The 27,888-nt window shown below is 43.9% G+C and overlaps 1 protein-coding gene and 1 long non-coding RNA gene across 6 annotated transcripts in view; one reads left to right on the top strand and one right to left on the bottom strand.

Annotated features, from left to right (window-relative positions):
• The window catches only part of dync2i1 (dynein 2 intermediate chain 1), a 126,883-nt gene extending 124,118 nt beyond the window's left edge, over positions 1–2,765 (bottom strand). For all 5 annotated transcript variants that reach the window (XM_059639584.1, XM_059639581.1, XM_059639576.1 and 2 more), the window contains exon 1: positions 2,617–2,765. In XM_059639584.1, coding sequence (XP_059495567.1) covers positions 2,617–2,631 — 15 coding nt within the window. In that variant the 5' untranslated portion in view covers positions 2,632–2,765. The remainder of the gene's footprint in view (positions 1–2,616) is intronic.
• A 110-nt stretch (positions 2,766–2,875) lies between these two features.
• Positions 2,876–27,888, top strand: part of LOC125467484 (uncharacterized) — a 36,149-nt gene continuing 11,136 nt past the window's right edge. The window contains exons 1-2 of the long non-coding RNA XR_007250641.2: positions 2,876–3,035; positions 15,696–15,781. This is a non-coding gene — a long non-coding RNA (uncharacterized LOC125467484). The remainder of the gene's footprint in view (positions 3,036–15,695; positions 15,782–27,888) is intronic.

Consider the following 27,888-nt stretch of genomic DNA (forward strand, 5'->3'; position numbering starts at 1 on the left):
GGGTAACTGTCTGTGTGGAGTATGCACATTCTCTCCATGTCTGCGTGGGTTTCCTCCGGGTGCTCCGGTTTCCTCCCACAGTTCAAAGATGTGCAGGCAAGGTGGATTGGCCATGCTAAATTGTCCATAGTGTTCAGGGGGTGTGGGTTAGAGGGGGATGGGTCTGGGTGGGATGCTCCAAGGGGCGGTGTGGACGTGTTGGGCCGAAGGGCCTGTTTCCACACTGTAGGGAATCTAACCTAATCTAATCTAAATCTCTTCTGAACCATCTCCAGTTGAATAATAGAAAGGATTGAAGGAAGAATGTTTTCAAGCAGGCTCTAGGAAGTATCTGGAACTCTCTGCCAAAATGAAAGGCAGGAACCACAACAACATTTAAGAAGTATTTAGGTGAACAGTTGAAGCATTCAGGGCTATGGGCCAAGAGTTGGAAAATGGGATTACAGTAGAAGCTTGGAGTCATACAGTATGGAAATGGGTCCTTCAGTCCAACTTGCCCATACCAACCGTAATCCCAAACTGAAACCACTCCCACATACCTGCACTTAGCCCATATCATAGAATCACAGAATCCCTCCAGTGTGGAAACAGGTCCTTCGGCCCAACAGGTCCACACAGCCCCTCCAAAGAGCAACCCACCCAGACCCATTTCCCATGTCTAACCCACCTAACCTACACATCCCTGGACATCACAGGCAATTTAGCATGGCCAATCCACCTAGCCTGCACATTTTCCAACTGTGGGAGGACACCGGAACACCCAGAAGAAACTCACGCAGACACGGGGAGAATTTGCAAGCTCCACACAGAGTCACCCAAGGCTGGAATCAAACCCCAGTCCCTGTGCTGTGAGGCAGCAGTGCGCCACTGTGCCGACCAATCCCTCTAAACATTTCTTAGTCACATACTTACATTAATCCCTTTTAACCGTTGCAATTGTACCTGCATCCACCACTTCCTCTGCAAGTTCATTCCACACACAAACTGTTTTGTTTCAAAAAATTGCTCTACATATCTTTTTGAAATCTTTCTCCTTTCACCTTAAAAATATGCCCCCAGTCTTGAAATCTCCCACCCTTGGGAAACGACACTTGCAATTTTATATACTTCTGTAAGGTCACCCCTCAACTTCCTATGGTCCAGTAAAGAAGATCCCAGCCTATCCAGTCTCTCCTTGTAACTCAATCCATCCATTACCAGCAACCTCCTGGTAAATCTATTCTGAACCATCTCCAGATGAATAATATCCTTGCTGTAACAGGGCGAGCAGAACTGGCCACCGATCTCCAGAAAAGGTCTCACCAACATCCTGTACAACTCAACATGGCATCCCAACTCCTATACTCAAAGGTCTACACAATGAAGGCAAGCACGCTAACAGCCTTCTCAACCATCCTATTGACATGTGATGCAAACTCCAGAGAAATCTGAACTTGAACCCCAGGTGTCTCTGGTCGACAATACTATCCCACTTTTAATTGTATAAGTCTTAAACTTTTCTGCTTTATCAAAATGCTATACCTCACATTTATCCAAATTAAACTCCATTTGCCACTTTTCAGCCCATTGATGCAATTGATCAAGATCTCTGTGGAATTTTAGATGACCCTTTTCACTGTCCACTATACCATGAATTTTAGTGTCATCACGAACTTACTAACCATGCCTCCTCTTTTCTCATCAAAATCATTTATATAAATGACAAACAAAAATGGACCCAATGCTGATCCCTGTGAAACACTGCTGGTCTTAGGCCTCCTGTTTGAAAACCTGCAGAAATTCGAGAACCCGAGATAATAAAGTGTGGAGGTGGATGAACACAGCAGGCCAAGCAGCATCTTAGGAGCACAAAAGCTGACGTTTCGGGAAGGGTCTATGCCTGAAACGTCAGCTTTTGTGCTCCTAAGATGCTGCTTGGCCTGCTGTGTTCATCCAGCTCCACACTTTGTTAACTCTACCTCTGACTCTTGCCATTAAGCCAATTATTTTAATGCAATTGGTAAGCTCACTCTGAAACCCATATGATCCAGCTTCACTAGACTAACCATATTGCAAAGCTTTGTCAAAGGCTTTACTAAACTCCAAGTAAATAATGTTTACTGCTCTGCCCTCATCAACATTTTTAAATACCTCCTTAAAAAAACTCAATCACGTTTGTGAGAAACGACTTCCCTAACACAAAACCACGCTGACCATCCCTAATCAGTTCTGAGCAAGGGATCTGCGGACCCCTTTTCCAGCAGCTCCTGTTTTTGGTCCTGATTTACAGCATCCACTGTTCTTTCAGTTTTTACCCTTACTATCCCTAATCATTCCTTGCCACTCTACACATATATAAATCCTTTCACAGTCACGTCCAACAACTTAGCCACCAGCGAAGTTGGAGTCATGGGTCTATGGTGCAGTTGGGTGGCTGGATAAATGGCATGGACACTATGAGCCCCTTTCCGTGCTGGAGAAATGCTGCGACATTTCTGAACCCTATCCCTCCCGAGGTTTTTTTTCTGACAGCCCATCCCCCCAACATTCAGAATTCCCTCACTCAATCTTTGAGACTCGTTGCTTTACGATTCAAGCGCTTTTCCTCCCGACCTTGACCTGGTTGTTTGATCTTACCTTGCTGGACTTCATGGTACCAGCGGGTGGCGTAACTATGGCATTCACGCGGATCCCTGGTTACCGCGCAGCCGCCATTTTGGTTCAGAGAGAAACGCTCCAGGCGGCGCTTACGCCGATCGGGCCTGCAACCATGGTGACTGGGGTCGAACCCTTTTCTGAAACCATAGCAACCGCGTCACGCACGCCACAGCGCCTCGCCCCTAAACTCTGGGTCCAGCCAATCCGTTTGCGGGCTGGCTTCGTTTGACGTCAGCGCCCCTGGCACTGGCCTGAAAGGGATTTGTCTGGAGTGACTGTCAGATGCTGGAAATCTGAAAAAAATACACTACAATTATAATACTCACACTGGCTCAAGGAATGTTCCTCATTATGGATACAGCTGAGAATATAAACATACGTTATATACCAATAACGAGGTAACGCAACTAACTACTTAAGTAAACAAAGTGTGGGGCTGGAAGAACACAGCAGGCCAAGCAGCATCGGGCCTCCCGAAACGCCAGCTTTTGTGCTCCGAGATGATGCTTGGGCTGCTGTATTCTTCCAGCCCCACACTTTGTTATCTTGGATTCTCCAGCATCTACTGTTCCCATTGTCTCTAACTGCTTAAGTAAGCATCTTGCAACACTGATAATCTGCACGTGCAAGCATTAGCTCCCAAGAATAACTAACCCATAATGGGATCCAGAGTGCAGGATTGGCTTCATTTTTATTTGTCTCTGCTGTCGCTCTACTTAAACATTAAGATGTTTGGATTCAAAGTTGTATTGGTGTTCGAGTCCATTCTCCCCCTTCCAAGCCTTAACTTACATGCAATTTACATAGATAATGGGAACTGCAGATGCTGGAGAATTCCAAGACAATAAAATGTGAGGCTGGATGAACACAGCAGGCCAAGCAGCATCTCAGGACCACAGATGCTGCTTGGCCTGCTGTGTTCATCCAGCCTCACATTTTATTGTCTTGCAATTTACATATCCTTTTCTCTTTCAACACCATTAACAACCCCTTCCTCTTTTGCTCTGGGCCTCGAAACCATCTGTCCTCTTGTTTTTCCTCTGCCTCTGTCAAAAGAGTAAAAAAAGACCTATTTCCAGCCTGACCTGGTCTGGCCTCCATGTGACTCTAGACCCACAGCAATGTGGTTGATTCTTAACCACCCTCTGACCAATTAGCAATTGGCAGTAAACGCCCTTATCCTCTGAATAAATAATTTAAAAAGTCGGAACTGACTCAAAACATTAACTCTGTTTCCCTCTCCACAGGTGTGGCCCGAGCAGCTGAGTTTCTCCAGCCATTTCTATGTTTGTGAAGATTTCCATCATCCACAGAATTTGCCTTTGATTTAGAAACAATCCTGCAGTTACACAAGGCTGAAGCACAACAAAATGTCACACAGCAGAAGGCAATGTATTCCCTTCAAGAAGCATTATGCTAAGGCTTCTAGTGGCTCAGTGGTAGTGCCCCTACCTCTGGAGAACTTGGCTGAAGACTCAGAGATAATAGGAACTGCAGATGCTGGAGAATCTAAGACGTAGAGCTGAATGAACACAGCAGGCCAAGTAGCATCTTAGCAGCAGGAAGGCTGATGTTTCAGACCCTGCATCAGAAATGGGGGAGAGGAAGGGGGTTCTAAAATAAATAGGGAGAGAGGACAACACCTTGTTGTCTTGATTTAAGACTCACCTTCTCCAGACGTATGTAATAACATTGCTGAACAGATTGTTTGGAGAATGTTCAAAGAAGAGTTATACAAATTCTGGTTACATCAGCCAATTTGACATTTAAGGGAGACAATAGCTTAACAGTATTGTTGTGAGACTATTAATCCAGAGACCCAGGTAATGTTCTGGGGTTTGAATCCCACTATGGCAGATAGTGGAATTTAAGTTTGATAAAAATCTGGAATCAGGAGTCTAATGGTGGCCATGAAACCAATGTTGACTTTTGGAAAATTGCATCTGGACAACTAATGTCTTTTAGGGAAGGAAAGCTGCCTCCCTTACCTGGTCCGGGCTACATGTGGCGACAGATCCACGGCAATATGGCTGAAACTACCCTGTGGGCGATAAGGGTTGGGCAAGAAATACTGGCCCGGGGATGGCCTCATTCTTTCATCAAATAAAGGAAATTAAACTGTAATCTGAAAATGCACAACATAGCATAAGGGTCTACTGCCAATTATTCCACCTTCAGACTGATTATGATTATTAGCTTTTTCCTTTAGGCAGCCATTTTAAATATATGATGGTACAATTTTAAGGACTCTAGTTCAAAGCTAATGCCAATGTCATTGTATGCAGAACTTGGTGATAGCCTGTTATAGCCAGCTAACTTCACTGACTCCTCTGCTCACGTGCAGGTAGACCATTATATCAGCCATTTTGATGTTCAGAGTCATTACTCTGTTTTCTTTCTTGAGATATGAACATCATTCAAGATGGCGGCAGAGTAGGACACCCGGAGCTCTTCTGCTCACCAGTTCCTTTTCCTTTCTTTCTTTCGTCCCTTTTGCTGCAGTTTTTGTTTGATTCTCCATCCCTCCCCCAACTTTTAACCCTTTAAACTACGCTACCTGCAAGGAATGGAGAAAGGAGCAGGCCAGCATAGGAAGCGAGTCCCTGTACCTAAAAAGGCGCTGAGAGGTGACATTACAGACTAATCACTGCTCTCATTCAAGTGCATGTGAAAATAAAGGCTATTCTATTCTATTCCAGATTAGGTGAGCACTTATCTACCTTGCCTAATAATGCTTGAGAATTTAGCAACAGAACTATAGTCAGAGATAATGGGAACTGCAGATGCTGGAGAATCCAAGATAACAAAGTGTGAAGCTGGATGAACACAGCAGGCCAAGCAGCATCTCAGGAGCACGAAAGCTGACGTTTCGGGCCTAGACCCTTCATCACTTCCTGCGGTTGCAGGGGAAGGTGCCAGGTGTGGTGGGGTTGGAGGGGAGTGTGGAGTGGACAAGGGAGTCACGGAGAGAGTGGTCTCTCCGGAAGGCAGACAAGGGTGGGGACGGAAAAATGTCTTGGGTGGTGGGGTCGGATTGTAGCTGGTGGAAGTGTCAGAGGATGATGCATTGTATCCAGAGGTTGGTGGGGTGGTATGTGAGGACGAGGGGGATCCTCTTAGGGCGGTTATTGCGGGGGTGGGGTGTGAGGGATGTGTTGCGGGAAATGCGGGAGACACGGTCAAGGGCGTTCTCAACCACTGCGGTGGGGAAGTTGTGGTCCTTGAAGAATGCAGACATCTGGGATATGCGGGAGTGGAATGCCTCATCCTGGGAGCAGATGCGGCGGAGGTGAAGGAATTGGGAATAGGGGATGGAATTTTTGCAGGAGGATGGGTGGGATGAGGTGTATTCTAGGTAGCTCTGGGAGTCGGTGGGCTTGAAGTGGACATCAGTTTCCAGCTGGTTGCCTGAGATGGAGACCAGGAAGGTGAGGGATGTGTTGGAGATGGCCCAGGTGAACTTGAGGTTGGGTGGACGGTGTTGGTGAAGTGGATGAACTGTTCGAGCTCCCCTTGGGAGCAAGAGGCGGCGCCGATACAATCATCAATGTAACGGAGGAAGAGGTGGGGTTTGGGGCCAGTGTAGGTGCGGAGGTAGGTTACGTGGAACAGTCCCTCCCCCTCCCATTCCTTAGGCAACATGTCCATCATGGGCCTCCGCAGGGCCACAATGATGTCACCCGAAGGTTGCAGGAACAGCAACTCATATTCCACTTCGGAACCCTGCAGCCCAATGGTGTCAATGTGGACTTCACAAGCTTCAAAATCTCCACCTCCCCCACTGCATCCCAAAACCAGCCCAGCTTTTCCCCTTCCCCCACTGCATCACAAAACCAACCCAGCTCGTCCCCGCCTCCCTAACCTGTTCTTCCTCTCACCTATCCCCTCCTCCCACCTCAAGCCACACCTCCATTTCCCACCTACCAACCTCATCCCGCCTCCTTGACCTGTCCGTCCTCCCCAGACTGACCTATCCCCTCCCCACCTCTCCACCTATATTCTCCTCTCCACCTATCTTCTCCTCTATCCATCTTCGGTCCGCCTCCCCCTCTCTCCCTATTTATTTCAGAACCCTCTCCCCATCCCCCTCTCTGATGAATAGAACTATAGTGCCTGTTTCCCTCTTTTGGGGTGATTGAAATAAACTTAATTCAATAATCAATGCTTATGGTTGAGCAATTGTTAATCTTACCATTATGTTGCAGTCAGCTAGAACACAGTATTCTAAATGTGGCTCGTCCAAGGCTTGAGCAAGGCAAGGACAGTGCTTCTTTTATGCTTAATTGTGCTGATTTTATATCCTTATATAGGATTCACTTTTGCAACAATCTCATGACACATTAAATCTCAGAGTTTAAGGAGCAGCACGCAAAGAATCTTAATTGTCTGTGGAAACATGAAGCAGGAAAATAAGGCTACAATGACATTTAGATTGATGTGTCAGCCAGGGCTCCCTTTGTGGACCATATTCACAGCCCCAGTCAGGGAACTCATATTCCAACAGACCCACCTAACTGGTGTCATTACAATCACTACAGATACCTCATTTTTGATTATGTCCAGTGCTGCCCCTAGCATTCACTGTTCAATAAATCAGTATTAGTCTCTTAGCTTGATGGTAGAGTGGAGGATAAGCCAGACAATGAAGGTACAGATAGTGGCTGGAAACAATGGTGATGGCACACATAGCCTGACATATCCAATTTGGAGTTGCTGTGTCTATTAAATATCTCTCCCATTGAGCATGGCAATTGTTTGCAAAGCACTATGAGGATATCCTCAATTTGAAGATGGGAATGAAACAAATGCAACCAATTCTTTGTCTGATACCTGCTGATTTCTAAGACCCAACCATCTTTTGAGGCCATTTGTGCAGAAGTCTATCAAAAGTTTTTTGTAGGCCTGAACATATACAGCAACTTTGAAGCCCCGCCCCCGCAAAAAAGTGCCAATCAAGTTAGCTGTCATTTTCCAGTAGGCAGAGTGTGATATCCTAATAGTCCTGGGTGTTTCAAGATTATCAGATAATCCAGCTCTAATAGCCTTTTCTAGCAATGAACATGAAGTAGTGGCTCATGTACTGCATCTTTATTGGAGCAATTGTAGTTAAACATGCTCAAAGTCAGCTGCCAATACGTATGTTAAGACAGACTGCAGGCTCATGACAAAGATAATGCGTGGAGGAACAGAGGGATCTTGGTGTGCAGATACATAGATCCCTTAAATTGGCCACCCAAGTGGACAGGGTTGTTAAGAAAGCATATGGTGTTTTGGCTTTCATTAACAGGGGGATTGAGTTTAAGAGTCGTGAGATCTTGTTGCAGCTCTATAAAACTTTGGTTAGACCGCACTTGGAATACTGCGTCCAGTTCTGGGCGCCCTATTATAGGAAAGATGTGGATGCTTTGGAGAGGGTTCAGAGGAGGTTTACCAGGATGCTGCCTGGACTGGAGGGCTTATCTTATGAAGAGAGGTTGACTGAGCTCGGTCTCTTTTCATTGGAGAAAAGGAGGAGGAGAGGGGACCTAATTGAGGTATACAAGATAATGAAAGGCATAGATGGAGTTGATAGCCAGAGACTATTTCCCAGGGCAGAAATGGCTAGCACGAGGGGTCATAGTTTTAAGCTGGTTGGTGGAAAGTATAGAGGGGATGTCAGAGGCAGGTTCTTTACGCAGAGAGTTGTGAGAGCATGGAATGCGTTGCCAGCAGCAGTTGTGGAAGCAAGGTCATTGGGGTCATTTAAGAGAGTGCTGGACATGTATATGGTCACAGAAATTTGAGGGTGCATACATGAGGATGAATGGTCGGCACAACATTGTGGGCTGAAGGGCCTGTTCTGTGCTGTACTGTTCTATGTTCTATGTTCTATAATTGCCAGTGTAGTTGGCAGAAGAATATGTCGATAACAAACTTTGAAGCCCACATGTGAGTAGAAGCTTGAGGTACTCCAGCAGCAATTGCCTTGAATTGAGAATAATTGTCCTGCATCAATCACAAACTACTTCCTTTGTGCTGGGTTTGACTCAAACCAGTGGGGAACTTTCCCCTTGACGTCCACTGACCCTCAATGGGGTGGCATGGCGGCACAATGGTTAGCATTGCTACCTCACAGCACCAGGGACCTGGGTTTGATTCCATTCTCGGGCACCTGTCTGTGTGGAGTTTGCACGTTCCGCCCATGTCTGCGTGGGTTTCTTTCGGGTTTCCTCCCACAGTCCAAAGCTGTGCAGGGTAGGTGGATTGGCCGTGATTAATTGCCCATAGTGTTCAGGGATGTGTAGATTAGGTGGGTAATAGGGGAATGGGTCTGGGTGGGATGCTCTGAGGTTTAGTGTGGACTTGTTGGACTGAAGGGCCTGTTTCCACACTGTAGGGATTCTATGATTCTACGAATATGCTAAGAAAAACTGATCTGGTTCAAAAATGTCATTGAGGGAAGGAAAACAGCTGTTCTTGCCTGGGAGAGATAATGGGAACTGCAGATGCTGGAGAATGCCAAGATAATAAAATGTGAGGCTGGATGAACACAGCAGGCCAAGCAGCATCTCAGGAGCACAAAAGCTGACGTTTCGGGCCTAGACCCTTCATCAGAGAGGGGGATGGGGAGAGGGAACTGGAACAAATAGGGAGAGAGGGGGAGGCGGACCGAAGATGGAGAGTAAAGACGATAGGTGGAGAGAGTATAGGTGGGGAGGTAGGGAGGGGATAGGTCAGTCCAGGGAAGATGGACAGGTCAAGGAGGTGGGATGAGGTTAGTAGGTAGATGGGGGTGCAGCTTGAGGTGGGAGGAAGGAATGGGTGAGAGGAAGAACCGGTTAGGGAGGCAGAGACAGGTTGGACTGGTTTTGGGATGCAGTGGGTGGGGGGGAAGAGCTGGGCTGGTTGTGTGGTGCAGTGGGGGGAGGGGACGAACTGGGCTGGTTTAGGGATGCAGTTGGGGAAGGGGAGATTTTGAAACTGGTGAAGTCCACATTGATATCATTAGGCTGCAGGGTTCCCAGGCGGAATATGAGTTGCTGTTCCTGCAACCTTCGGGTGGCATCATTGTGGCACTGCAGGAGGCCCATGATGGACATGTCATCTAGAGAATGGGAGGGGGAGTGGAAATGGTTTGCGACTGGGAGATGCAGTTGTTTGTTGCGAACAGAGCGGAGGTGTTCTGCAAAGTGGTCTCCAAGCCTCCGCTTGGTTTCCCCAATGTAGGGGAAGCCACACCGGGTACAGTGGATGCAGTATACCACATTGGCAGATGTGCAGGTGAACCTCTGCTTAATGTGGAATGTCATCTTGGGGCCTGGGATAGGGGTGAGGGAGGAGGTGTGGGGGCAAGTGTAGCATTTCCTGCGGTTGCAGGGGAAGGTGCCGGGTGTGGTGGGGTTGGAGGGCAGTGTGGAGCGAACAAGGGAGTCACGGAGAGAGTGCCCGCATGGGCCCCAGCTATGCCTGCCTCTTTGTAGGTTACGTGGAACAGTCCCTCTTCCGCACCTGCACAGGCCCCAAACCCCAATTCTTCCTCCGGTACATTGATGACTGTATCGGTGCCACCTCTTGCTCCCCACAGGAGCTCGAACAGTTCATCCACTTCACCAACACCTTCCACCCCAACCTTCAGTTCACCTGGGCCATCTCCAGCACATCCCTCACCTTCCTGGACCTCTCAGTCTCCATCTCAAGCAACCAGCTTGTAACTGATGTCCATTTCAAGCCCACCGACTCCCACAGCTACCTAGAATACACCTCCTCCCACCCACCCTCCTGCAAAAATTCCATCCCCTATTGCCAATTCCTCCGCCTCCGCCTCATCTGCTCCCATGATAAGACATTCCACTCCCGCACATCCCAGATGTCCAAGTTCTTCAAGGACCGCAACTTTCCCCCCCACAGTGATCGAGAACGCCCTTGACCGCGTCTCCCGTATTTCCCGCAACACATCCCTCACACCCCGCCCCCGCCACAACCGCCCAAAGAGGATCCCCCTCGTTCTCACACACCAACCTACCAACCTCCGGATACAACGCATCATCCTCCGACACTTCCGCCATCTACAATCCGACCCCACCACCCAAGACATTTTTCCATCCCCACCCGTGTCTGCTTTCTGGAGAGACCACTCTCTCCGTGACTCCCTTGTTCGCTCCACACTGCCCTCCAACCCCACCACACCCGGCACCTTCCCCTGCAACCGCAGGAAATGCTACACTTGCCCCCACACCTCCTCCCTCACCCCCATCCCAGGCCCCAAGATGACATTCCACATTAAGCAGAGTTTCACCTGCTCATCTGCCAATGTGGTATACTGCATCCACTGTACCTGGTGTGGCTTCCTCTATATTGGGGAAACCAAGCGGAGGCTTGGAGACCACTTTGCAGAACACCTCCACTCTGTTCGCAACAAACAACTGCACCTCCCATTCGCAAACCATTTCCACTCCCCCTCCCATTCTGTAGATGACATGTCCATCATGGGCCTCCTGCAGTGCCACAATGATGCCACCCGAAGGTTGCAGGAACAGCAGCTCATATTCCGCCTGGGAACCCTGCAGCCTAATGGTATCAATGTGGACTTCACCAGTTTCAAAATCTCCCCTTCCCCAACTGCATCCCTAAACCAACCCAGTTCGTCCCCTCCCCCCATTGCACCACACAACCAGCCCAGCTCTTCCCCTCCACCCACTGCATCCCAAAACCAGTCCAACCTGTCTCTGCCTCCCTAACCGGTTCTTCCTCTCACCCATTCCTTCCTCCCACCCCAAGCCGCACCCCCATCTACCTACTAACCTCATCCCACCTCCTTGACCTGTCCATCTTCCCTGGACTGACCTATCCCCTCCCTACCTCCCCACCTATACTCTCTCCACCTATCTTCTTTACTCTCCATCTTCGGTCCGCCTCCCCCTCTCTCCCTATTTGTTCCAGTTCCCTCTCTCCATCCCCCTCTCTGATGAAGGGTCTAGGCCCGAAACGTCAGCTTTTGTGCTCCTGAGATGCTGCTTGGCCTGCTGTGTTCATCCAGCCTCACATTTTATTATGTTCTTGCCTGGGCTTGTCTGCATGTGACTCCAAACCGGAAACATAGTGGATAGGAGCAGGAGGAGGCCATTCACCCCTTCAAACGTGCACAGCCTTTCTTCATGACCATGGCTAATCTTCCAACTCAATGGCCTAATCCCACTTTCTCCCCATAATCTTTGATCGCATTCACCCCAAGTACTATATCTAATCGCCTCTTGAATACATTCAAAATTTTGGCATCAACTATTTCCGGTCGTAATGAATTCCACAGGCTCACCACTCTCTGAGTGAAGAAATATCTCCTCATCTTCGTCTTAATCATCTACCCCGAATCCTCATACTGTGACCCCCTCGTTCTGGAAACACCCACCATCGGGAACATCCTCTCTGCATCTACCCTGTCCAGTCCTCTTAGAATTTTACAAATCTCTAATGAGATGCCCCTTCATTTATCTGATCCACAGAAAAAACAATCCTAACCTAGTTAATCTCTCCTCATATGTCAGTCCCACCATCCCCAGAATCAGCCTGGTAAACCTTCGCTGTACTCCCTCGAGAGCAAGGGCATTCTTCCCCAGAAAAGGAGACCAAAACTGCACACAATATTCCAGGTATGGCCTCACCAAGGCCCTGTATAACTGCAACAACACATCCCTGCTCCTGTACTCAAAACCTCTCGCAATGAAGGCCAACGTACCATTTGCCTTCTTTACTGCCTGCTGCACCTGCATGCTTACCTTCAGTGACTGGTGCACAAGGACACCCAGGTCTCGCTGCACTCTCCCATCTCCCAATTTACAGCCATTCAGGTAGTGATCTGCTTTCTTGGTTTTGCTTCTGAAGTGAATAACCTCACATTTGTCCAAATTATACTGCAGTTGACATTGATTTGCCCACTCACCCAACCTATTGAGATCATGCTGAAGGACCTCTGCATCCCGTCACAGTTCACCCTCCCACCCAAATTGGTATCATCTGCAAACTTGGAGGTGTTACATTTTGTTCCCTCACTCTTACAATTAATTTATATCGTAAATAGCTGAGGTCCCAGCACCAATCCCTGTGGCACCTCACTGGATACTACCTGCCAATTTGAAAAGGACCCATTAATTCCTACTAAGATAACAAGGTGTGAAGCTGGATGAACACAGCAGGCCAAGCAGCTTCATTTGAGCAGGAAAGCTGATGTTTCAGGCCTAGACCCTTCCTCAGAAAATGAAAATAAAAATTTTCTGAAGAAGGGTCTAGGCCCAAAACTAGGCCTGAATTCTCCAGCATTTGCAGTTCTTATTATCTCATTAATTCCTACTCTTTGTTTCTTCTCTGCAAACCAGTTTCCTATCCATCTCAATACTTCTACCCCAATCCCATGTGCTTTAATCTTGCACATTAATCTTTTGTGTGGGACTTTGTCAAAGGCTTTCTGAAAGCCCAAATACACTACATTGACTGGGTCTCCTTTGTCAAATCTACTCATTACATCTTCTTGGAATTCCAATAGATTTGTCAAACCTTGATAGATTGGGGAGAGTTATTTATTTAAAGGGATGATGGTGGATAGGCAATGGCAAACATTCAAGGAACACATTGGGGAACTGCAACAACTGTTTATTCCTGTTTGTCGCAAAAGCAAAATGGGTAAGAGGGCCAATCCGTGGCTTTCAAAGGAAGTAAGAGATTGCATCTGATCCGAGGAAGAAGCGTTCAGTTTGGCCAAGAAAAATAACAAATCTTCAGATTTGGAGCAGTTTAGAATTTAGCAAAAAAAGACTAAGGGATTGATTAAGAAGAGGAAAATAGAATATGAAAGTAAGCTTCCAGGGAACATAAAGACAGGTACTAAGAGTTTCTAGACATACATGAAGTGAAAGAGATTGGTAAAGACAAATGTAGGTTCCCTACAGACAGAAATGGGGAATGCATAATAGGGGACAAAGAAATGGCTAAGGAACTGAATACATAATTTGGTTCTGTCTTCACAAAAGGGCATTCTAATAAAATTCCAGAACTGTTGGAGGATGCAAGATTTAGTGAGAGGGAGGCTGAGGGAGATCAATATTAGTAGAGAAATGGTACTAGGAAAATTGTTAGGATTGATGGCCAATAAATCCCCAAGGCCTGATAATCTACTTCCCAGAATACTTAAGGAAGTAGGTTGAGAAATAATGGATGTATTGGCGGTCATCTTCCAGGATTCTATAGACTCTGGAATGGTCCCTGCAGATTGGAGGGTGGCTAATGTCACTCCAATAATCAAAAGGGGAGGTAGAGAGAAAACAGGAAATTATAGACCACTGAGCTTAACATTGGTAGTGGGGAAAATTCTTGAATCTATTGTCAATGATTCTTTGGCAGAGCATTTAGAAAGCAGTGGCAGGATCAGACAGAGTCAGCATGGATATATGAAGGGGAAATCGTGCTTGACAGCAATGTTGTTGAATCTTGTCTGCTGTCTGAAGTGGCCCAGCAAGTATTCAGTTCAAGGACATTTGGGGATGTACAGTAAAGAGTGGCCTCACCAACAATGCCTGCATCCCATAATTCCATAAATAAACAAAATGCCTCCCCAATAGCCCATTCTGTTGAAGATAATCATTCACTTCACCTCTCAGATTCCACTCTGTTCATGTTTGAACTAAGGCAGTAATGAGATCAGGAACTGAGTAGCTCAGACAGAGCACAAACAGAGCATCAGTGAGTAAGTTATTGCATTTAAATGCTTTCATTTTGCTGATTTTTGTGGACTGGACGTACCTGGACAATTTTCCACAATGTCTAATAGATGTCAGTATTTGAAGCTGTACCAAGACAAGTTGGCAAGGGACACAGCTGATTCTATATTTTTTATTCATTCATAGGATGCAAGTGTCACTGACTACAGCAGCATTTTTTGCCCATCCCTAATTGCCCAGATTAAGAGCCAACACAACACTGCTGTGGGTCTGGAGTCACACTAAGGCCAGAACAGTTGAGGATAGCAGTTTCCTTCCCTAAAAAACATCAGTGAACTAGATAGGGTTTTCCAACAATAGTCTCATGGGCAACGTTAAATTTTGAATTCCAGCTTTTTATTGAATTCAAATTCCACCATATGTCGTGATAGGGTTCAGACCTGGGTTCCCAGAAAACTACCTGGATTTCTGGATTATTAATCTAGCAATACTATCACAAGGCCATCACCTCCTCTATTCTGAAGCACAAGTCTTCACTTTACTGCCTCTGAAGCCTTCAGCCTTATGTTAATATCACATGTGATGCATCGATTTGATTGAAGACTTGACTGATGATGAGGGACTCACAAGGAGTCTGGAATGGATTACCACTCAGCACTTCAGGGTACAGATTGTTGCAGGTGCAATAGCCTTGTCTTTTACACTGATGTGCTGGGCCCTTTATCAGTAAGTATGGGAATATTTGTGGTGTCCCTTTCTTCAGTAAGTTGTTTCATTGTCCACCAATATTCATGATTGTGTGGCTAGACAGCAGAGCTTTGATCTGCTCAGTAGCTCACTCAGCCCCATCTCTCATGTGCTACTTCAACTGTTTGGTATGCATGTGATCTTATGCTGTACCTTCATCAGATTGGCACTTCATTTTTAGTGCTGCTGCCAGTATGTTGTACTGCGCTCCACATTGAACCAAGGTGCTCCCTTAAAAATGCCTGGGATTATGCAGTTCATGTTTTACATCACTGCTGTATTTATGTAATTCAGATCCAAATCATAAACAAGCCAGCAACTTCTGATTAGAAAGTATGTAAACTTATGCCTGGCAAGAAAATGGACGTATTCTGAGTGAATGCCAGTATTATGATTCAGATAAGAATTTTTCATTTCTTCTGTTTAAAGTGAATGCACTTTTTCTTTACCTCTGTATTTTACATTTTGTTCCACACTTTCATGTGCTGTAATTAGGATAGCTCTTGTTCTAAAAATGTTTTCTTTGCAAATATACTTTGTCTAATTGAATGTTAATCTCACTTAAATTTTAATTTTGTTTTAAATGTTATTTTAGTTTTATTTTCCTGCTTCATTTCTCCACAGACATCCTCTTACCATTCTCCTCTTGAGCACAGCTGAACACATTCTGGAGTTGCACTAAAGAAGCTATTCTTCACGTGTGAACTTAGGTAATAAATGGGAAGTTGGTTGGCTACCTAACAACAACTTTATATTGTACAATAAAAGCAAAGTAATACAGATGTTGGAAATCTAAAATAAAAAGAAGAAATGTTGGAGAAACACAGCAAGTCCAGCAGTATCAGTGGAGAAATAGAGTTAACATTTCGAGACTAAACCAATTCTTCTTGAGATAATAAAATGTGAGGCTGGATGAACACAGCAGGCCAAGCAGCATCTCAGGAGCACAAAAGCTGACGTTTCGGGCCTAGACCCTTCATCAGAGAGGTGCTCCTGAGATGCTGCTTGGCCTGCTGTGTTCATCCAGCCTCACATTTTATTATCTTGGAATCTCCAGCATCTGCAGTTCCCATTATCTCCAATTCTTCTTGAGAATTTTTTTTATATAGCAACTTTATAGTAATAAAACATTCCAAGGCATTTCACAAAAGCATTATCAAACAAAATATGACACCAAACTTCAGGAGGCCGTATTAGTTCAGAAGCTTGCTGAAAGAAGCAGTTTTTACAGAATGTTTTAAAGGTGGAGGAATGGTATTCCAGAGTTTATGACTTCGGCAACTGAAGGCAAAGTTAGCAATGGTGGCGCAATTAAGATCAGATGTGCAAGAGGCCTGAGTAAAGGATGACTGTATTTCAAAGGATTATAGAACTGGAAGAGATTACATAGAAAGGGAGGGCCCAGGCCATGGAGGAATTTGAAAACAAGGGTCAAAATTTTATAATGAAAGCATTGCTTGACAAGGAGCCAATGTAGCTAAGTGGGCATGAGTAGTGATAGATGTGTAGGTGAAGAAATGTATTTTGGATGGCTTCAAGTGTATAGATGATAGAACATGGGAGACTCGTCAAGTCCAGTGGTAATAAAGGTTTTAATTCTGAAATATATGGCACCATGATCTCCCAGCTTCTACATATGAACAACTCCAGCAAGTGGATGTCAAAAAAATTGGTTAGGAACAGGACAGTGACAAGCAAAATCTTCAGTGCTATTGCCAGAATGTGGCAAGGGCCCATAACCTTAGCAGTATCCAATGTCTCCGACCGTTTCTTGGTATCACATGGAGTGAATGGAATTGGCTGAAGACTGGCATCCGGCATCTGTGATGCTGGGAAGTTCTGGAGGAGGCCAATGCAGATCATTTACTCAGCACTCCTTGGTGAAAACTATTGCAAATGCCTCAGTCTTGTCTTTTGCCATGTGGGAGTCCGCAAAAGTCACACTGAGCTCCCAGTTGCCTGCCATTTCAACACACCACTGTGTTCCCTGGCCAACATCTCTGTCTCGGGCTTGCTGCAAGCTGAAGGAACAATACCTCATTTTCCATGTGGGAACCTTGCAACCTTCTGGAGTCAATATCAATTTTAGGGCTTGAGAACCTTCTCCCATGTCCTTACCCAAACCCCCACGCAGCAGGCTCTGTCATCACATGGGCTGCTACCACAAACAATGCATTGTAACTATTAATAGTCCCAATTAGCAGCTATTCATTCTCTCAGGCTAATCTTTACCTATTCCTGCCCAACTGTCTCTTTCTCTCTCTTTGGACTTCATCTCCACCTATTGTTTACTTCTTCCCCCCACATCACCCCATCTTTAGCATATATACCAATCTGGATGTAAGTTTGCTCACTGAGCTGGAAGGTTAGTTTTCAGACGTTTCGTCACCATTCTAGGTAACATCATCAGTGAGCCTCCGATGAAGTGCTGGCGTTATGTCCCACTTTCTATTTATCTGTTTAGGTAACCTAAACAGATACTCAACCTGAGCTACAAATCTTCTCAAAACTCGCTATATGTACCAATATTTTCCCAGCTGGAATCAGTTCTGAATAAGGGTCACTGGACCCAAAACATTAATTCTGCTTTCTCTCCATAGATGTTGGCAGACCTGTTGAGTTTTTCCAGTGATTTCTGTTTTCATTTCTGATTTCCAGCATCCACAGTTCTTTGGATTATGGCCCTGTTTTGTCAGTTCACCAGGTTAACACCTCATTTTCAGGTGTCACTGTTTCTGGTCTTGAAATGCCCTCCTGCACTCTTTATTGCACCTGGGTTGATGATAATTGCTTGTATTAAGGATTGATTAACATATACGAGTCAGGGAGTTGGATTTAATTGGTCTTTTTCAGGTTGGAAAGTTAACAACAAGAGCAGCACAAGGATTAGTCCAAGGGTCTCAATGATTTATTATCTAAAATCTTGACTTGGAAGAGGGAGCGAAAAGTAATGTATCTAAATTTGCCGAAAACACAAAAATAGGTGTGATGATGACATAGGGAATCTGCGAGGTGACACTGAGAAATAGAATGGGTAGGAGAGAACTTTGCAGATAGAGTTTAATGAAAGTAAGTACAAAGTCATGGACTTTGATTGGAAAAGTCAAAGGTTAAAATTTGATTGGTATCCGAATTATGTAGGCTATGGCAAGGTTTGTAGAATCAGGCAAAAAGTCTGGGAAGGCTTACCTTGATGGTTGGATCATCTTGCTCCATCAATGTTTTTCAAAAGTAGTGAGACAAGTTTCTCGCTAGGTACAGATGAATTGCCTATCAAACGGTTCATTAATGCTGAAATTGCCTCGTCAAATACTCAGCTTCCTAGTTTGCCAAACATGCCAAACAAGCTCGACAAAGGAAAGCTCAACTTGGAAATTGATGCAGGTAGCTGGCAGCTTAAGCCCACTGTTTGCTTTGATGGATCTCCCTGTTGCTTAGAACCAAACAGATCCCAGGCATCTTTTTGATTCACTTGTAGGCCACTTAGAAGCACTGGCTTGTATTGCAGGGTGTACCAGAAACTAGCATTGAAAAGCTGAAGCAGGCAGACTTTGTATGCAAGGATAGAGACTAGCTCACCAGTTGGACATGGCTGCCCATTTGCTTTCTTAACGCTTGCTCAATTAGCACCTGCCTGCATCCATGCCTTGCCATGCCATGCTAATTAGTGCAGCCACACAACAGGCAGCTTGCCTGTTGGTCAGTAATCCTTAGTCAAGGGGAGGTCTATTTTGCTGTATGGCAGATTAGTACATCAATCTCACAGCTGCACCATGTACCAGAAGCTCACACAAAAAACACGGTTCATGTGCAACAAGCAAGCAGTCAGGTCTCAAAGACTTATGGTCTCACTGAAGTCCATGGAGGCTCCTGTCCATGATGTTCCCATCACAATAAGTTAAGGGCAGTGTTCCATACCAGTGCAGGAGATGGGCTATTGTCAGGCATTGAATCAGACTATTTCTGCGTTGGGGTCTGTGCCTCTGCAATCTGGGGAGTGGATGTCAGTTGTATGGCACCATTGCAGCCAGTCTGTTGGTTTGGGCTAATGTGTCAGGCAAATATACATCCAAATCGGATTAGAATAGTTATATGGTTATTTTTCACGGGTGCAGATCCATTAGGCTGAAGTGCCTTCTCCTGTGCTTTGCATCTTTATGACTGTACACACCAGGCAGGTGGACTGGGCACTTGTCATCTAGGCCTGTCTGCTTTGGCCACTCAAGGATGCAGGCCACAGTCAGTCCATCCAGTCTAGCTTGCAAACTATCCATGTGAACATTTGACTTCATCTTCACAACGACTGTTGTGGTTAATCCCACTGATACTGTCATGGACCAAGAGAACTGCGGCAGGCAGATCACTGAGGATGAGGTCAGGTATGTTTCTCCCTGTTTTTGGTTCTCTCAACTCTTGCCACTGACCCTAGAACCTGTGCCCATTAGGACTTGACCAGTTCATTCATGATGATACTACCTAGCCACTCTTGATTATGGACATTAAGGTTTCTAATCCAGTGTACATTCCATGCCCTTACCATCCTCAGTACTTCCTCCAAATGATGTTCAACATAAAGGCGAACTGATTCATCATCGAAGGGCCAGGGGGGCGAGAGCACATACTGGTAATCGGCAGGAAGTTTCCTTTGCCACATTTGATGCTGCCAGACCTGCTGAGCTTTTCCAATAACTTTGTATTTGTTCCTGATTTACAGCGTCCACAGTTCTTTTGGTTTTTATTGAGAACAAATTCAGCCCTGTCAACCCTGCAAAGTCCTCCTTCGTACCATCTGGGGCTAGTGCCAAAATTGGGAGAGTTGTCTCACAAATTAATCAAGAAACTGACTCACAAAATTATACCTGAATGAAAATGTCCCATGGAACACCATCATTGTCCATGGGTATACCCTGTCCAACTGGCAGGACAAACCTAAGAGAAGTGGCTCTAAAATGTTATACAGTCAGGAGTGAATAGCCTGGGAATCCTCAACCTTGTCTTTGGACTGCATGAAATCTTTGCATCAAAGTTCTGAGGAAGGGTCACTGGACCCGAAACGTTAACTCCGTTTTCTCCTTCACAGATGCTCCAGGCCTGCTGAGCTTTTCCAGCAACTCTGAATTTGTTCTCTTTGTTTCCACTGCCTAGGTTGATTCCAGGTGTTGTATTTCATTCCTTTTTTGAGATTTTATATTGGTTAAATGCTACTGATTTGCAAGTTATTTCAGAAAGCTGTTGAGAGCAAACCACATTGCTCCGAGTTTGGAGTCACATGACAGCCAGATCAGATAAGGAAGCAGATTTCTTCTACTAAAGAACATTAATGACTTAATGGCCATTTTCAATCACTGACAATGGTTTCATGGTCATTGTTAGATTTTTACTTCTAGATATTTTTAATCATTTAAATTCCATCATCCAATCCAATCTAAACCAGGATTCAGCTTTATTCTATTGAAGGTATACAAATCCCAGTCATTTCATTACTATACGCCTCACTGCTCCCACAACTCAGATTGCACCAGACCTGCAACAGTAGAAAATGGTGTTTCTAATGTTGTAGACACAGGGGAAGGAAGAGCAAATGGATCATATTGTGAAGATGCCTAGAGAAAAAGGCGAAGATTGTAATAATAGAGGCAAAGGAGAGATAGATATATAAAGAAGATGTAAGTGCTAGATCTGTATCCAGCATTGGCACTACATCATTTTCCATCTCTTTTCAGTTCCAGTCATACTGGATTTGAAATTTTAACAATATTTCTGTATCCACAGATGCTGCCAGACCTGTTGAGTTTCTTTTGCTCCTGGTCTTGATCTTCAGTGTTTTTTTTATTTCAGATTTCCAGAATTTTGTTTTTATTAGAGTAAGGACAGAGGCCTGAAGCATTCCATTTGACATAACTTCCCAGGTCAACCCTGATACAGTTCAGATGAAGGATCACTAGACTTGAAATATTAGCTCTGTTTTCTCTCCACAGATGCTGCCAAATCCACTAAGTTATCATAGAATCCCTACACTGGGGGAACAGGCCCTTCGGGCCAACAAGTTCACACCAAACCTCAGAGCATCCCACCCAGACCCATCCCCCTATAATACACCTAACCTACACCTCCCTGAACGCTATGGGCAATTTAGCATGGCCAATCCACCTAGCCTGCAAATCTTTGGACTGTGGGAGGAAACCGGAACACCCGGTGAAAACCCACGCAGACATGGGGAGAATGTGCAAACTCCACACAGACAGTCACCAGAGGTGGGAATCAAACCCAGGTTCCTGGCGCTGTAAGGCAGCAGTGCTAACCACTGCATCACCGTGCCGCCCAAAGTTTCTCAAGCAATTTCTGTTTCTTGCTTGTTTCAACATTTTGCTTCTCCTCTTAGCCAATCCCTTAACTTAGTTCTATGTTTTGATCAGAAGACATAGGAATATGAATATAATCTTTAGCCCTCAAGCCTATTTCACTTTTCCAGTAGGTTCAATGGCTGACCTCTAACTCAGAAGTCACATGACACCAGGTTATAGCCCAGGTTTATGTGAAATCACAAGCTTTCTGAATGCTGCTCCTTCATCAGGTGAAGTTAGAGAGAAATACGCAGACAGAACTTATAATGCAGAGAGATCAAGGGCAGAGAGATCAAAGGATCATACAAATGATACAAGTGGAATGTCAAATAATTATTTGGTTTTTGACACTTTACTCACACCGTCTAAGACTTTTGATCACATGCACTGTCTTATTATTATTTGACACTCCACTTACACTATTTGTATGATCTTTTGGTCTCTTTGACCTTGATCTCTCTGTCTATAATTATGTATCCTTGTGCTTCTCTCTCTGACTTCACCTGACAAAGGGGCTATTCTCTGAAAGCCTGTGATTTCAAATAAACCTGTTGGAATATAACCTGGTGTCATGTGATTTCTGACTTTGTCCACTCCAGTCGACACTGGCACTTCCATATCATGGCCTATAACTCAACTCCATTCAAGGGGTGTTGATTCAATATTTCTGGCCAGCATGTCTAACAAAACTCTAGCTATCTCAATCTTGAAAATGTAATCAATCCAGTATCCAGAGCCTTAGAGGCAGAGAACTTCAAACATACACTGAATTTTGTGTGAAAAAGGTAAGAGTACCAGTTTTATTTCAAAACGGTCCAGGATTAATTTTAAGGTTACCCCACCAGAAGAAATAATTATATCGATTCTATTGAATCACTCTAACCACATGCATAAAGTCACCCTCAAATGGCCATTCTAAGATTGTACAAGAATTTCATACTGTTCCTGTTAACATCAGATTGATGTTAATTTTAACATTAGACCTGCATTATTCTTATGCAACAACGCCTTTTCACTGGAGTAGCAGAGAGGAAAGGATACAGGTTGCCGTTAGCTAACAGAACTGTACCATCCTACAAATGCATGCAACAGAAATGAAAGAACAGAGGCAACCTTACGCAAGAGTCCGTCATTAGACTGTCCATATCCCACAGTGTTCCTTGGTAGGAATGTGCAGTTCTTGTAGTTACACAAGTTCACAATCTAACTAAAGCATTGAGATACTCAAGACATTTTTTTTATTACAGCATAGAAGGCCAAGAGTAGGTTTAATGAAGACTATTAAAAACCAGCTACCATTTTGATAGGATGAGTGGAGAATATCTTTTTTTTTCTGTGAGAGAGGCCAAATAAGACATCATCAATTATCATTAAGAGTGCAAGTAAAGAAACCAGGAGTCATTTCTTGATGGAACGAATTGGAGTTACTTGACCAGGGTGCCAGCTGAATTAGAGATAATGACACAATGGAAGGGAAGAGTAGATAAATATTAACAGAGGAAGATACAGCACTGTAAGAAGAAAACAGAGCAGTTGAATTTGGATTGCTCGATCAAAATCCCAAAATAGGCTCCATGGTTGGAAATACAAATAAAGCATTATAGATGTTTAGCTACATCTCCAATTTCCAACATGTTAGTTTTGACTCTGTGGCAGTTCTCTTCTGTCTGAGCCAAAAATTTGTGGGTTCAACCATAGAAACATGAAACTTAATATCACAGAAAGAGAATTCTTCAGACCATTGTGTCTGCATTGGCTAAATAAAATAACTTTATCAAAAGCATTTCTGAAAATCCACATACACTACATCTATCAGCTCTCCTTTATCATTTTGCTCATAACATCTTCAAACATCTCCAACAAGTTCATCCAAACACGATTTCTCCCTTTCAAATTTATGATGACTTGCCCAATCAATCATTATCACACAAGTGTCTAATATCTTATCCCTTAATGCGACTGGCGTAAAGCTGACATGTCTATAATTCTGTTTTCAATCTCCCGTCTTAAATAGTGGTATGACAATTGCTACCTCTAATGTGCAAGAATTATTCTGGAATCTAAAGCATTTTACAAAATTTTATGTTGCACTGAATATCCTTATAGCCACTTACTTTGACAATCGGAGATATAGACCACAAGGTCCTAGGAACTTAATACTTTTTAGCCTCATTCATTTCTCCAGTGCAATCTTCTTACGAACACTAATTTCCTTGAACCCCTCATTCTCCACAGAAGCTTGGATTTCTAGTTTTGGAGATTTCTTTTATCTTCTTCAGTGTAAACAGAGTTAAATCATTCAGCTTCTCTGCCATTACTCTATTGTCCATTTCAAGTTCTCCTGACTCTGCCTGTAGTGGATCCACAATCATTTAAACCAAACTTTTCCCTTTTGTGTACTTACAGAAACCTTTGCAGTTCATTTTTATGTTTTCTGCTAGATTGCATTCATAGTCTATTTTTCCTTTTCTTATTAGTTTTTGTCCTCCCTTGCTGTATTCTAAAAACCTCCAAATGCTCATAATTACTGCTATGTCTTGCAATTTAAGAGTCCGGATGTATTTTTCTGAGATATATGATGAGTCTACATACATCACAGAATGTAAACTCCATTTGGCTCCTCTGACCTGTAATCCTGTAATGCTAAAAATTATTTGTTACCTTTAGAATAAGTATGAACCTAAGACACAAGCCTAGAAAGCTATTTCTCAGAAAAAGAAACAAATGTTCAGAAACTTTCTGTTTAAAGATTAAAAAGTACTGATCAATCCTGTTCACAATCAACTGCTTTCCCTGCTGTCATGCTATCATGTCTCTTCTGGTCTCAGTTGGCACCTTATTTCCTTTCCCACTCACCTCTCATTCTGGAGACTTTATATCTTACTGTAAATGTTAATCAAAGCGCCTCTTTCCCCTCCCCCACTGCCCTGAATTCCTAGATTGACCCAAATTCCTAGTAAAAGTATTCACTCTTTGTCTCACTCCAACAAAGTCTTCCTTCTTCTGACCAAGTGGCTTGCCCTGGTCATGTGCTTTGAACAATCTATTCTAATAGGGAGTTGATGAGTCACTTGTTTTTCTTAATTTCCTGCAACAGTAATCAAGACCTAATTTCGTCAAGAAATCCCTGATATTTAATTGATCACTGTCGCTACCAGGCAGTAGCCTGTTTAACTTCCTTAAAAATTACTATTTCTAGGTCTGAATCTGACTTTATGACGAAACTTGCAAAATACTTACCAGTTGAATTCCCACTTTGACTCAAATTCGCAGATAGTCACCCTGTCTCTGCCTCATTCTGACCAATTGAATTACTCTAACTGTTATAAAGCGGGTCACCAGACCTGAAACGTTAACTCTGATGTTTCTTCACAGATGCTGCCAGATCTGCTGAGCTTTTCCAGCAACTTATGTTTTTGTTACTTTGTATGCTTTGAACAAGCCTCTTTCAGATAGCGAGATCTCATCGCTCCATTGTTTTTCGTTCCTGCTTCAGTAAGTCAGGTAAGGAATTTCAGGTGTTTAATAGACAACAACTACCAGCACTCTCTCTAATGTTCCTTGTTTCCGGTGCACAGACATCTGAGGCTCATGCACAGTATCAAACTCTATGGCTGGAAGACAATATATTGGCATGCCGATCGGCGCGTGCAGAACCTCCAAGTGAAGTGGTTGTGCAGCAAGTTGGGAAGTTTACATGGATGGAAAGATTGAAGTAGGTTAAGAGGCCATGAGGTCAGAGGAGAGAGAAAAAAGTAATGAGTTGAGTGAACAAGTGAACATTGGTAGCGAAATCAAGAAGGCAGATGATCTGAATGGCGATAGATTGGAAAATGCTAAGATGCAAAGGGACCTGGATGTCCTTGTAAAGGGTAAAATTGTCAAAGTCTTACCAGACTATAGGGCTGTTTTCTCATTAGAGAGAGATGACTGGTGGTGATTTAACCTGAGGGTTATCATGCCTCAGGCAAGGGGAGATGTTGAGAAGGAGGATCCCTCATGGTAATGTTAGCTGTGCAGGAATTCAGCCCATGCTGTTGGTGTCACTTGATATAGCAAACCAATTTTCCAGCAAACTGAGCGAATCGACCCTCTAATGTCATTGTACACCAGTTGCTGAAAGTAACCACGCAGATGCTGCCAGTGGTTAAGAAGGCGAATGGTATGTTGGCCTCATAGCAAATGGATTCAAGTTCAGGACCAGAAATATCTTCCTGCAATTGTTCAAGGCCATGGCCAGACGATACCTGGAGTACTGGGTGCAGTTTTGGTCTCCTTTTTTGAAGAAGGATATTCTGAATTTGCAATGAAGGTTTACCAGTCTGATTCCTGGGATGATAGGACTGATGTATGAAGAGAGACTGAATCTGTTAGGACTATATTCACTGATGGTTAGAAGTATGACTGAGAATTTCACAGAAGTATATAAAATTCTAAAAGGACTAGACTGTTTAAATGCAGGAAGACTTATTCTGAAGACCGGGGAGTGTAGAACCAGGGGTCCCAGTCTAAGGAAACAATGTAGGCTATTTAGGACTAACATGAAGAGAAGTTTCTTCATCCAGAGAGTGGTAAGCCTAAGGAATTCTCTGCCACCAAAGGCAGCTGAAGCCAAAACATTTAATGTTTTCAGGAAGGAGTTAGGGTGAAAAGCATCAAAGGGAGTATGGAGAAATGATCTTCCATGATCATATTGAATGGTGGAGCAGATTCAAAGGACTAAATGGCCAACTCCTGCTGTTATTTTCTAGGTTTCTCAACAAAGCTTTAATTCTTTAAATAGTACTCATTTCTTATTTACCACAGACTTTTTAATACATTTTGTCCAAAACAACTTCTTCCTCACACCTTCGTAATTGCCTTCATTTAGATTTAAGAGTGTTGTTTTAAACCGAAACTACATCTCTATCAAATGTAATGCAAAACGCTACTACACTGTGGTTACTATTTCCTAAACATTCTTTTACAACAGGATTATGAATCAGCCCTTTGCCATTGCATTGCGCATCTAAATAGTCTGTGCCTTAGTTGGTCTCTCAACATATTGCTCCAGTAAACTATTGGAAAATGTTCCAGAATTCTAATTTCCTGATTTATACCATGTTCTTTATCATCACCAGTGTTTAGTGCTTGTAAGCCACTCTCATCAATCTTCAGAAGGGTCTAGGCCCGAAACATCAGCTTTCCTGCTCCGCTGATGCTGTTTGGCCTGCTGTGTTCATCCAGCTCTATACCTTGTTATCTCATAAATGTTTGCTGCCCAGTGCTGTTTCTTTATTCACCAAAACAGACTCTAACCTCTGTAATCTGAGAATACTGCTTTTAGAGGTGTTCGTTTTCAGTCTATTGGCTAGCTCACTGAATTCTACTTTTAAGACCACATCCCTCTTTCTACTTAGGTCATTCGTTTCGATGTATACCACAAATTTCTTGCTCTTCACCTTCCCCAAATGAATTTCCTACAGCTGTTTTGTGACATCCATTTCCCTGGCTTCAGGGACACAATACCTCTGTGACCACAGAAACACCTGCCTGTTTCCCTTACAATCATATGGCCACTGCTGTGCTCTTTCAGTCTTCTCCCCTCTTTTTTCTGATCTGTGCTTCTGAGCCACGGCATTGCCATAAACATAGATCTCATTCTATTCTACTGATGAACCACTGCCCTCAGCAATATTGAAAATGAAAAAAACACACAGTTAATGAGTGAGAGTAATTCAGGGAATTTCTGCAACCTGTCTCCAATTACCCTCTGCCTGTACGGCTAATATACCCTTCTCTCGCCTGCTCCTTTAGGTGTTGCTGACTACGTACCTCAGGTCCTTCTCTCACCTGCTGCTACAAATGCTGTTGGCCCCCTGGTTAAGGGGTCTTCATCTCACTTTTCTTCAACACACTTGGCTCAATCAGAAAGCAGATTAGCCTTCAGTCAAATGCTCAAATAAGTGCAACATCCAGTGGATGGAAATATGTAGAAATAAAAAGAAATAGTGCTGGACATCTTCAGCAAAGCTGGCAGTATCTGTGGAGTGAGAAACAAAGTGAAACTGCTCTGGAGTTCTGAAAGAGTCATATCAGACTATAAACATTAACTTTGAAAAGTCATGGTGATCAGGTAGGATCAATATGATTTTATGGAAGAGAAATGTTTAACCAAGTTGCTGGAGTTCTTTGGGAAGATAACATGTCCTGTGGATAAAAAGAAACCAGTTGATATGCTGTACTTAAATTTCCAGATGGCATTTGATATGGTGTTACAGCCAAGATTATTGAACAACATAAATGCTGATTGTGGAATGGGTAACATATTGGCTCAGAGAGAAGGTTAGCTAGCAAACAGGAAATGTCATATTCATATGTAGGTCATTTTGTGGTTGGCAAGATGTAATGGGTTATGTGCCATCGTGTTTAGAGGTAGGTCCTCAATGTTTTGCAATTTTTAAGAATTATTTGGTTGAAAGAACTAAAAGCAC

The sequence above is a fragment of the Stegostoma tigrinum genome, chromosome 2, assembly GCF_030684315.1.
Source record: "Stegostoma tigrinum isolate sSteTig4 chromosome 2, sSteTig4.hap1, whole genome shotgun sequence".
NCBI classification, from domain to species: Eukaryota; Metazoa; Chordata; class Chondrichthyes; order Orectolobiformes; family Stegostomatidae; genus Stegostoma; species Stegostoma tigrinum.